Genomic DNA, 13,339 nt, shown 5'->3' with positions numbered 1-13,339 from the left:
TATCTATCATCAATCTATCTAATCTATCTACTGTTGTTCTGTGTGGTGTGGTGTAGCAGAAAAGATGAACACATGTAGAAACTCTCAAGATCATAGTTAGGCATCTTATTTCTCTGCCTTTTAAGCTTTATGTATTTATGTCATATTTGAGAAACCTCGATGTAATAAAGGAAGTCATCTATTTTACCACTCCAGATCTTATTTTTCTATCCAAAAATTATGTAAAGAAAGCATGAGTGATTTAAGAGTTCCAAGAAAAAAAAACTTAAAAGTAGTAAAATGAACAAGGATGCCAATTAATATGGTGCCTATATGTAGGCAAGAGTAATGTCCTTTTAAAAGAACGCTTGTCAACCAAGTTTATCAAAACTAGCTGCTGCACTTTGACATGAAGGTTTGGCTATAGTACATGTTAGTCTGGCCACTCCATCACAGAAATAACGTCCAAATGTACAGCAGATGGTAATCAAATTTGTCTTGAGGCTTTTGAAGATAATGTTAGGATTAGCCAGACATGGACTGCACAATTCAGAAATTAAGGAATGTCTATTCTACAAAAGGAATTTGATGATAATTTGGAGTGTTAAGATCAGGCAGTGACATGAGCTTTTCCCAGAACAGCATGGGATGTGACAAGACATGAGGTAGGGTGATAGTAGGTGTTAGCAAAGGCATGTATGAATGACACTTCCTGACTTCTCGAGTAACCCTGCTGTATATTAACACCAATCTAAGCTATAATAACATCTGAACAAGTACTCGTGACAACTCCCAAGCGTTCACATATATGAGGGACATTTGCCGCTTATGAGTGAATGTGCTCTGTGGAGGAGGATTGCACAACCCCACCCACACGCCATATGGTTGCCAAAATGTCCTTTTATTGTGATCCGGATGTGAATTAATGGCAGGCATCAATCATTGCAGTCTTACAAAGCTCTGATAATGACGGCTCACTGATAGTTTATCAAGACAATTATTCTACAGACAACACATATCCTACAGATGTTGGAGGAAACCATAAAATAGGACACTGCAAATGAAAATAAGTGAAGAAACATTATGATCACAATTCTTGTCTCCAGTTTATGACTTTTCAACTAAGAAATTATGAGACTAAAGTACCACTGATTTTAGTTAGATTTGTTTTACAGGAAAATCAACCAGAAAAGGGTTGGTGATTAGCTTTACTTTCATTATTTGAAATAGTAGACCTTTGAGAATTCTAGTCTTTTGTTCCATCATCCACCTCCTACCTCCCCTCCTGTTGGCTTCTTATGAGAAAATGGATTGAGTTCAAGGTTATATTTCATGAGTATATTTTTAGAAAATTACTCAAGACTTCTTATTGAGACTCACTAAGAATTTTTTGTTGAGGAATATCATTTTAAGATGTGTTACATTTGTTTATGCCATGTAATAATTGTTTTAATGAGGCAAAAATGTGTTGCTTTTTTATGTTGCACTTTTTTTAACTCTGTGAATCGTGTTGCTTTGCCTGTCTAAAACACCTGATTGATCTAATAAAGAGCTGAATATCCAATAGCAAAGCTGGAGAAAGGATAGATGGGCCTTGCAGGCAGAGGAAATATATAGAAAAATCTGGGAGAAATAAATGAAGGAGCCAAAAAAGAAGAGTCCAGCCACCAAGTCACACAGCCAGCCATGGAATAAGATGAAAAGAAAAGATATACAGACTTAGAGAAAGGTAAAAGCCAAGAGGCAAAAGGTAGATGAGGTAATTTAAATTAAGAAAAGATGGCTAGAAATAAACCAAGCTAATACTTGGCATTTATAAATAATAATAAAACTCCATCTGTAATTTATTTGGAAGCTGGGTGGTGGGCTCCCCAAAAGAGCAAAGATCCAAAAGAGTGAAAAACAGCCAACTTTTTTTGTAGTCATAATCTCATTTAGTCTTTATCCCAATGTCATGTATTAAGTACTCTTATCTTGATTTTGTTGTCAGGGAAAATTAAGCATAGAGATGTCTAATATTACACAGCTAGTAATGTAAAGCTTAAGTCAACCAGGTCAAACTAGCTGCCTGATCCAAATCTTTCATCCATTGTGTCTTCCAGCATCAGCCTTCCACACATTTATCACTCTCCATCTGCTATAAGAACACAGTGTGCAATGTCACTAAAATAACACACTCCTTATTGTGTCAAGATTTAGTACACGCACACACGTGTACCAAAGGTTATCTACAGAACTGTACAAAGCAGCATACTGAGCTTTCACTTGAAATCAATAGGTGCTATCCCCTTCATTTCATTTCGATGACATGACCTTGACTTTAGCAGACCAAGGTTGATTATGGGTCATTTCTTATCTTACTATCTTGTGATATAGCTCTTCCTTTAGTCTGGGTAATTTTGATTATTAAAGAAGGTGATAAGTTTTCTACAAGTTTAAGCTTACTATTAGAGTCACCAAATAGTATATTCTAGACTTTTATAAATTCTTTTACCTCAGTGCAGGCATTGTGACACATTACTGAGTCATAGATAGTGACTCCAGCTTATTTCATTTGATACTCCATGATTTGTTTATAAACAGTTATTTTGACCTGCATAACAACCATAGCAATTGCTAAACTATTCTTTCAAGTCAAAATAACATTACTGCATATTTTTCCAAGTATTCACAATATCCTTGTAGCTTTGTAAATAGGAAACTCTTTTACTTCTGTCTGTATAATTTAACTTTCAACGTCTAATAATTTATTACTCAGTAGAGTATACACTGCAAAAAAATACATTTCCGATGTTTTGTGGCTCTTCTCAATAGAAGGAAATGCTGTTTTCTGACAACTTGAATCTATGGGGTTTTTGAAAATGATCATGCTGCATTGTAACTGGTGACAGTGAGCTTGCCCCAAGTCCCACATATAGACAGGAAGAGGGCTTCCAGCATTCTTTATTGTTTCATTTGTCAAAAGAAGTTGTTTATCATTGGAATAACAAGTTAATCTGACAGAAGACACATACCATGGTTACCCTTTTTGCCCCAATGTTTGGCAACCATCAGACAAGTGAGAGACTATTTGTAATCATTGAACCTTCAAAAGCATGTCAGCTGCCTACAGATTCTGAAGTACCCTGGTCACAGCTTAGTACATTTGGCCTGAAGTAAAGACCTCCACAATGAGAAGAGTTCAGTGATGTGTAGTTGTTTTAAGGCACTGTTTAGGTTGGTTTTTATATAACAGTCACTTAGGGGTAAAGTCCAATACAGAGATATTCTGAAAGATTAAGGTAATTTTTTTTAGTCTTTTATATTAGTCAAATTGTTGAGATCTCTGTATTATCTTTAATACTTACAACTGATTTATGAATTTTATTTTCTTTGTTTTACCTGAGTAAAGGCCAGTGGTGGTTCTACAAAAGTCATATCTTCCATAATCTTTACACGTACATTGTACTTCTGCAGCATACCCTGGCTTTGTTGTACTTCCATGCTTTTATGAAGAGAGACTTTGAAAAATTTCTTGTAATTTGTTTGATTTTTTTTAATAGAGGCCTTAGTGCCAGTCCTTCCGTATGCATGGGATTGTTTATTAAGAAGTGTGTTGTGTCCTGCTTTCTTCCAGAATCAAATCTTCATTGACTGTAATTATGGTTACATGAAAAAGAGCATACAGGTAATGTGTGTTGTCTAATTGGTGTCACATTTTCTTCACTCACTTTTATCGACCAACTTTCTTTTATCCCATACGTCACGGTCTCCCAGGACTAAGAGTAGGGCATGGACTGAATATTGTTTGTCCTTTTTTTTTTATTGATTTTTATTGAGCTCTACATTTTTCTCTGCCCCCTTTCCTGCCTCTCCGCTCCACCCTTCAACCCTCCCCCAAGGTCCCCATGCTCCCAATTTACTCGGAAGATCTTGTCTTTTTCTACTTCTCATGTAGATTAGATCTATGTAAGTCTCTCTTAGTGTCCTCATTATTGTCTAAGTTCTCTGGGATTGTGGTTTGTAGGATGGTTTTCTTTGCTTTATGTTGAAAAACCACCTATGAGTGAGTACATGTGATAATTGTCTTTCTGTATCTGGGTTACCTCACTCAAAATAATGTTTTCTAATTCCATCCATTTTCCTGCAAAATTCAAGATATCGTTATTTTTTTCTGTTGTATATTTACCCCATTTGCCTTATCCATTCTTCGGTCAAAGGGCATTTAGGTTGTTTCCAGGTTCTGGCTATGACAAACAATGCTGGACAGAGCCTTAATAAGTAATTTTCCTTTCAGTGGAGCTTTATGATGCATTAACTCAAAGACTGTAGTAGATGAAAGAAGACTAAACAGGCCAAGAGCAATCATGCCTCAAATAATAAAATGAAGGGTAAATTGATGAATGAATGATGTTCTCCAAAGACAGACAGCACAAACTCTGATGCCTTCCTTACCCACTGCTGCTTTCTTCAAAGTGGACATTAGAGCCTGATGCATCTGCTCAGATGCCTTGAAAATTCCATCCGCACCACACAACACAATATGTTAAATGCAGATCTCAGCCAGTTCACAGCTTACTAATTCTGTAACAAATACTTGGACTGACATTAGACTATATGATAAACTGGAGGAAGTAACAGGAAGTCTATAAATACCTGAATGTGCAATGAACAAGAGAGAAACAAGGTCAGAAAGACAATTTTGTCTAAGAATAGTTGTGATGAGATTGGTGTTGTTCATAACTGAAAGAAAATTTAAAGGAGAAGAAAAGGTTGGATAGAAACAGCCACTTTTGAGAAGTGGGATGATTTAGGAATAAACAAAACAACTAGGGGTTCCATTCACCAGGCTCAACAAAGAAGCATCATTAAGGCATGAGAGAGTGAGGGAGAGAGATGATTAAAATCTAAGAACACTGGATGAGCAACAACATGCAGGGAAGGAATAATTGTTTGTTGAAAAGGATTTAGCTCAAGTTGTGTTTAGAGCCCAAATGTTTTTTCACTTTCAGCTAATGATGTAACGGCATTTATTTATTTTTCTCTTATTTTGGACAAGCCCGTTTGTTTGCAGTCATGATTGTAGATCATACCTTTATATTATGAGGCTGTGATGGCATAAGGTAATAAATACTGAATATGAAAATCTAAACTGTTGAAAATATTTCATAAGAAATCTCTTCAAATTGTATTCATGTGGCTATTTTGCCTCCAAATGTAAAAAGCTAAAACAGATGGCTTTTGGGATTGAAAAAAAAAAGGAGGAAGAAAATGAATAAAGGATGCAGAAGTGTCTTGGGCTGGGGAACTATCTACCTGGTTGCCCCTACTAAAGCCCTGAGTAGTACTCTGAGAAGTTTCAGGGACAGGTTGTGTATGCTACAAGCATTCACTTGCTCAGTCACAGTTTTGTTCATGTTGTTGGAGCTCGAAAGTCTTCCCTGAAAGAATTAAAATCTCTTTATTGCTCTAGGCATCTTCTAGTTTGTTAGTCTGTTTTTCTCATTTTGAAGTTTCTCATTCGGTGGTTGCAAAATCAAGTCTGTGACTGAGAATAATGATGAACCTGGAGATTGGAAAACTATCCTGATACAACTTTAATTCGTGTCTTTGATGCAGTACTTAGTAACTTTTCCCTTTTGGCTGCAAATTTCTGGGTAAGGAAACCATATACAATAAAGCTTATTGATTGCTAATGTATTAGTTAGTGTTCTTGACACTGTTTTCCAGTTGGCTGTGTTATTTCCATTTGAAAGCTAAGCATGTCATTCATAGGTGGTTGACTTAGTGACAGACACAAGATGCTCATGGGATGACACTATTAGAAATGCTATTGTAGATGGGGGAAATCTCATGAGACCTCTACCCTATTCAAAGAACTGCAGGCAACAAAGCAATACTGAAAGTAGGCTAAAGAGCTTTTATCAGGGATGAACACACCACTACATTGTCCAATGCTAATGGTCATCACTGAAAACATACATACAAGTAATATTATAAAGACTAAGCAAATCATATTTATTATATATATATACATATATATATATATGTATATATATATATAAACAATCAATGAAAACATGCTAAAATTTGAAAGAGAGCTAGGATGGTGTGTATGGGAGAGTTTGAAGAAAGAAAAGGAGAGGGGGTATGATGTAATAATACAATACTCTCAAAAAATAAAAGCCACAAATACAAAGCGGGTGCAATGGTGCACTCTTGTATTTCTAGCACACCTGAGGAGGACAAACACATTCCAGGGGCTTGCTGATTAGCAAACCTAGCCTATTAGGCAGTGTCAAACCAAGCAAAGACTCTGTCTTAAAATAATAAACATAAAGGATCCCTGAGGGATAACAGTTGAGGTTGTCCTATTGTCTCCACATATGCATGCATGCATGATGCACACACATAAATACACACGCTCATGTCAATGTCTTCATCCACAAGTGCATCCACACACATGATATCTATACAAACAAGCAAATACACATGGAAAAGCAAAGAGAAGAAAGAAAATGGTGTCTTATTCATGAGACATGAAGCTAAATAGTAATTGTAAAACATTGGAAGGCAAGAAACAGAGGAAGAACCTAACACTGTACGGTTACTTAATATTTTACAGTAAGAGTGAGCTATAATTGTTTATTTTTCTCAAAATACTCAATACCTCTATTCTTTGTTTTCACTTTAAGATCTAAGAAGCTCCATATAATGAACATTTTTATATTAATACTAATTTCTTTTTAATTTTTCCAAGAATAAAAAATGAATTTGGAATTTAGTAGAATTATTTCTGTTAAGGATTCATGATTTTGATAAATCTGTAAAAATTAATCAAAAGGCAATTATACATAAAGTATGCACTGAGGAGCCATGGCTCACAAACCTCTGCCAAGTAGAGCTCAAGATAAGAGCAATGCTTATGGAACATTTTGAGAACTTCACAAAACCCACATATGTTGTTCAAAAACTGCATTCAAAATATTCATAGCCAACTATTTATAATCGTCATACATTTTCAAAAGTAAACTTTACTTCCACATTAAAATTGAGAAATAAGCGTTAATATATTCTTGCATATGAAACTCTGAATGAACAGCTCATTACTATGTAGAACACTGTGGTCAAATCTCACACATATGATGCTGTATGAAAGAAAACAAACTCTAAATACTGCTTAATAAATGATTCCTCTGAATAGTCACAGGATAGCTTGTAACAGTAGAAGTCCAATAATTGTCAATGTTTTTTGAAGGGAAGAATTTTGCTAATGACCTAATTTGAGACCGCATGTTAATTTCATCAAAATCTCCGCTAAGTTATATTTTTGTAAACCTTTCATTATTTACCCCCCCAAACACACAAACACAGAAAAAAGTACGGTCATAACAATTATAGTTATTCTTAAAGGACAATTATTTTAATGTCATTGTGAATCATAAACCACTGCATACATATGAAAATAATACCATATACAACCTGATAGACCACTTGTGAAAAAAAATGAATTTATAATTAAATTCAGAACCATTGTCAGTTTACGTACATAATTATTATAATGTCGATTGAAAATTCCCCTTATATAACTCTCAGGTAAAAGCAGGTAGGCTAACTTGATTATTCTGTTGAATATATTTGGCAGGAAAGGGAGCAGGGGACATGTAGGAGAAAGGTTTAATTGACAGACTATTCTGCACCTTCAAAATTATTCTAACGTCATTCAGTTTTTATTCAGGGTAACGATTTGGGTCAATCACCATTACTCCAATCTGGCTTTCAAATCTCAGCTACTATTATTAACTCTCTTATCCAAATGTTATTTAAATGAGTCTCTGTATTCAAAAAGAGTGTACAGATGCAAACAAAACATATTGTTGGTAACCCCCCTACACCAGTTTGGCAACATGCTAGTGATGGATCTGGCATTCTTTGTGTCAAGAGCTCCATCGGCATCTGTTACAACAGAACCAACATAAAATGAGTGAAACGAAAATAAGTGGAGAAAGGACACGAAAGAGATACAAAACATTTCAAATGGTCTTTAGATTCTTTGTTCCTAAAGATACGCATACCTTTCCACAATCTGGTCTAGCCCAAGGGGCTACATCCTGTAGGTACTTTTCTGCAGTAACTCAGATGGGTAAACCCTACATAGACACACTAAGGGCAGACAGACTCTACATCTTCAAATGAGTCAAAAGTATGAGTGACTGCTGCCTTGTGACAATCTTACTTTCATTTATGTCCTTTCCTGAGGGTATGTGTGTATATGTGTGCAAGTGTGTGTGTGTCCTCATCAGAGATACCTTAAGCTCTTAATTGGTGTCTGACAGAATTAAACAGAACTCACGTATCTATATTATTGCTCTTTGCTTTTAATACTCACCAATCCGGAATCCCGTTACTTTGGTAATCTTTCACTATCAATTCATTTTACTAGGACTGATAAATGGGAATAAACAGACTCTGTAAAAAGCAAGGGCACTAACAGTGATGTTTGGGATCTACTGAACATTGGGGATGCTCTAGTGATGCTGCATTCATTCCTTAGCTCTGGGAAAAGCAGAGCCACTAACAGTGATGTTTGACATCTACTGAACAATGGGGATGACCTAATGATATAACATGCATTCCTCCGCTCTGGGGAAAGTAGAAAACAGACACACTTGAATGTTCATAACGTTTCCCAGTTTTATATGACAACTGATTGATGAATGCAAGATGAACAGCTAACTAACTACTCCAAATCTTACCCACAGTGCCTCTTCCTTTAAACTCTCTGAATGGTGTACTGTATTCATATGACATGAATGCCGGGCTTTGCTCAGGGCTCTGTGATTCTAAATTAAATGTTCATTATATAATAAGTGGAACAATTAAAAATGTTTTGAAGACAAATGTTCCTCAATGATCTGTAATTTCATAGTACCAAAAATAGATTTTCTTTCTTTAAGAAACTGAGCTTATTTAAGCTTTTTAAAATATTTATTTATTGTTCTTATTTTATATGCATGGTGGTTTTGCAGCCTGCAAGTCTGTGCATCACACATGTACAATGCATTCAAAGGTCAGAAGAGGACATCCAATCCCTTCAAACTGGAACTAGAGTTGGTTAGTAACTGCTTTACAAATTCTAGAATTGAACCCAGTTTCTCTCTTCTGTAAAAGCAGCCAATGCTCTTAATTGCTAAGTCCCTTATTTAATCTTTTAAAAATAAAATTTTAAAAGAAAATCACTTTGCCCTCAAGTGAAATATGTTTGTCGTCCTAACAACTGGAAAGGGGGAGGGTGAAGGGAAGGAACAAGGGCAGAGTCATAAATTCTAAACCAGCCTGAGGTATGTAACAAATCCAAAACTGGAAGACAGAGCTGCATAGCATGGCTTATCTCAATAAATAAATTAAAATAATATACAAACTAAACACCAACAAAAATAAGAGGGTAGGAAGCATACTCTCCAGGGTCAGAGGTCCCATGTCACAAAATAATTCAACAGCACAAGGAAAAACATTAAAGAAACTATTCATTAATGGCTGCAAACATTTTAATTTATCTTTTAAATATTTTGTGTGTATTTTTTTAATTTTGCGTATATGAGTGACTTGGTGGTATGTATGCCAATGCAGCCTGTGCTTGATTCGTGCCTGAGGCGCTATGGATGGTTATGATACTAGGTAATGTGGACGTTAGGAACCAAATCTAGGCCATTTGTAAGAACAAGAAAGCTTAAGTGCTGACCCATTTCTCCAGCTCCAGCAGCAAACATTTTAAAGAATGTGTTCATTAATGATTTCATTAAAAAAATATTGTCCTCAGGATTTAGCAGTAATAAGAACACTACAGTGACAGCAAATCATTCCTCATACATAGTATATGCCAGAATATATATAAATTATTCCCCATAATCATTGTAATAATCACCTGGTTAAATAAAAATAGCTCTAGAGATTGAACCAAAAGCCTTGGATGTTCTCAGAAAGAGCTCTTCCACTGAGCTGTATTACCAGCATGCAATTTCTGTTATTATCCCAAATTCTATTTATGAGAAATTGAGTTTGGTGCCTTGTTTGTTTACCAACCTTGACTGGAGCTGGATGAAGTTGAAATCACAGCAAGCCTATCATCAAAATCTATGTTCTTCATCATTTACCGCAATAGAACAAGGATAAATACCCTTACTCTCTTACATTGGATAATTCTGGGGTTTATTTTTGTTTGTTTGTTTGCTTTTTCAAAACTATTGCTTGTTTTGTATCCTCTTTAAATCAGACAAAGTATTCTTTGGGATTTGTCTCATTAAGTCAGAATCTGAGCCCTCCCTACACACAATGTACATTTTCTCTGTCTGCCACAAGAGGGTGTTGGTCATATTTTCAGGGTAGGTTAATTTCAATTAGAAAAGCCTGCTCCAAACAAAATAAAGGCTAATGACTACGACTATTTCTAAATGGGAAATGTAAAAACCGTTAAAATGACAAAAAAAATTACCAGCAAATATTTCTATGTACTACATAAGAGACAAATAATCTACTCCAGGAGTTTGTTATATATTTAAGAAGCCCTCTAGATATATAACAAATCTATATTTGTACAGTAGATGAAAAATTTAGAAGGAGAACTCACTATGAATTAAGGAATTGACATTACATATTCATAAAGTGTTTTCTAAAGTTCATTCTTTTCAACTGTATTTGTTAAATTCCCTCATTGTTATGCTAATGAGTAACTGCACATTATTGTATCTCACAGAGAAAAGAATTAAGAATTGAAATTCAATGTCTCGTTTGCAGAGTGATGTTTATTAACGTGGCAGATTACTCACTTGTACTGTCATTAAATCTATGTCACAAGTATCTTCCTTTTGTGTGTTGCTTGTCTAAGAAAGGGATTCTCACATGGCCCAGTGTATCTCACTGGGATACACTGTGTAACTAAGACTGGCCTGGACCAAGTGTCAGTGCTTCTGCAGTGGCCTCCTGAGTACTGGGATTCCAAGTGTGTTAATACACACAGCTAAAAGTACTCTTATTTCTTACAGAAAGTGAACATGAAAATGATAAGGCTTGACAATTTCCATCAACTTAGAGTTTTGAGTAATTGTCCTTTTCTTTACTACTTTCCGTCACTCTTAATGTGGTTTGGTGAATTTTTTTTTAATTGCTGTTTCCAGAGTTAACTGGCTGAATTGATCAAACATGTATGTGTGTGTTTTCAATTTCACTCACTAAAAAATAATAACTTGGTTCCAAGCCTCAGATCTTGTTTGCCAAGTTTCTACAAGGAGAGAATTTTTATGGTCAAATTATAAAACCCTGAAAATAGGACTTTATAATAGAAATGCTGATGCCACCGTAACTATGGTATTGCAATTGGATCAGTATAAGAAAATTGGTTTAGATAATATACCCTTTCACAATGAATGCCATTCGAAATGATTGCACATCTCCATAAATCTAAGCTAACTCAGTAATTCAAAATTACTAAGATTTAAGTTTAGTACCAATAAGCAATAAACTTATGGCTACTGCTATAATAACTGCTGGTCGCTCCACCCTCATCTCACAGCAGGTGGCCGGCTCCATGCTGGTAGCAGACTGAAAGAAAGCAGGCAACACTTGCAAACTAATTCTGGAAGTTGATGGAAGACTCCAGAGCCATTTCAACTGGTGAAATACGGTTGCATTTTGTGAGGCTTTTTTTTTTTTTCTTTTTAAATTAAATGCTCTGAGACACTTGCCCTTTCTGACAAAGGAAGGGCAAATGGAGTTTTGCTCCAATTTCAGGTCTCAACTATGGACTCCTTGATGCTTAGAATTTTTCTGAGGAGAATCATGTCAATTAATAAGCCATTATTAACCAATTACCGCTATGACTGCAGAACAATACATTTGCATTGAAGGAGCATCTTTGAGTCCAAAATTAGATTCTTTTCCAGTTAATTTGTGTTTGACACTGTTTGATGAATTATGAAATCATAGTAAACTTTTTTCCCTTGACTTACAAAGAGTTGTTCATGTAGCAAACCAAGAGACCCATTTCTTCTGGCTTAGACATCAAATTTTTCTTAAATATTAGTAAATACTGTTCTAAACTACTTAAAAATTCATTTTCAATTTTTATTAATATCAACAGTTCTGGTGAATTAGTTTGTCCTAATGACATTGTATGACTCAAATCTCAAAATCCTTTGTTTTTATTTTTTCTAAATTTACTTAGAATAAAACTTACATACAGTACTCACTGAGCCCATCTCCTACTTTGAACACAATTCAGTGTTCAGAAACAAGAAAGTAACATTAAGGATAATATATAGAAGATGATTTACTTTTAAAGCTGAAATGTGACCTCGAGTATTGTGCTCATCGCCCCTTACTATCAACATGACATAACCTAGAGCCAGTTGGGAAGAGGGCACCTTAGTCATGGAATTTTCTGGATCAGATTGGCCTGTGGTCATAACTGTGAAAGACTCCCCTGATGTAAGATTTATGTTGGACTGCCCAGGTCACTGTCAGGGGTGCTGACTTTAGGGAGGTGGGCCTCAGTTACAAAAGGAAGCCAGAGAGCAAGCCACTAAGAAGTAATCTCATGGTTGCTACTTCAGTTCCTTCTCAAGTTCTTAACTTGACTAATACAATAATGGACTGTGACCCAGAAGTGTATGTCAAATGAACACTTTCATATTCTGGGGTGCTTCTTGTTATGGTGCTTATGAAACCTATAGAAAGCAAATTAAAGCAATTATTAAAACAATGAAGAATATGTGTTAAAGCACTAAAGCAACCAAAAGGTTGGTTATAAAATAAAACCACACTTTTTAAAAATCATAATGGCTTTCTATGAAAGCATAAATACAATAGAAATATGTTATAAAATCCATTGTTGAATATGGTATTACCTACAATGGTTTTTACTTCAATACAAACTGTTATAGTCTTTGTGCCAATACCATCTGTTTTTATTATTATAACTCTGTTATACAATTTGAGATTGGGGGTGGTAATACCTTCAGCAGTTCTTTTATTATCCAATATTTCATTTTTAGCTATCTTGTGTTTTCTTATGTTTCTATATGAAATTGAAAAATGTTCTACCAAGATCTATGAAGAATTGTGTTGAAATGTTGGTGGTGATTGTATTAAATTAGTATATTGCTTACAGTACGATGGCTATTTTTTACTGTATTACTTCTACTGGTCCATGAGTACCGGAGACCTTTCTATCTTCTGATATTTTTCTTTCTTCCAAGGCTTGAAGTTTATATCATAAAAGTATTTCACTTGCTTGATTAGAGTTACCCTTAGATTTTTTTGAACATTTGCGGCTATTTTATTTTTTTTATTTATTTTATTTTTTTAAAATTTATTTATTTATTAA

General features: G+C 35.0%; 1 protein-coding gene across 1 annotated transcript in view; it reads left to right on the top strand.

Moving 5' to 3' along the window:
* Positions 1-12,384: 12,384 nt before the first annotated feature.
* The window catches only part of LOC101999132, a 13,967-nt gene continuing 13,012 nt past the window's right edge, over positions 12,385-13,339 (top strand). The window contains 1 exon segment of the mRNA XM_005369559.2: positions 12,385-12,441. Coding sequence (XP_005369616.2) covers positions 12,385-12,441 — 57 coding nt within the window.

This window comes from Microtus ochrogaster, unplaced genomic scaffold (assembly GCF_000317375.1).
Source record: "Microtus ochrogaster isolate Prairie Vole_2 unplaced genomic scaffold, MicOch1.0 UNK52, whole genome shotgun sequence".
Lineage (NCBI taxonomy): Eukaryota > Metazoa > Chordata > Mammalia > Rodentia > Cricetidae > Microtus > Microtus ochrogaster.
The sequence above is the reverse complement of the archived record's forward strand: the minus strand, read 5'-3'. Positions and strand labels throughout refer to the sequence as shown.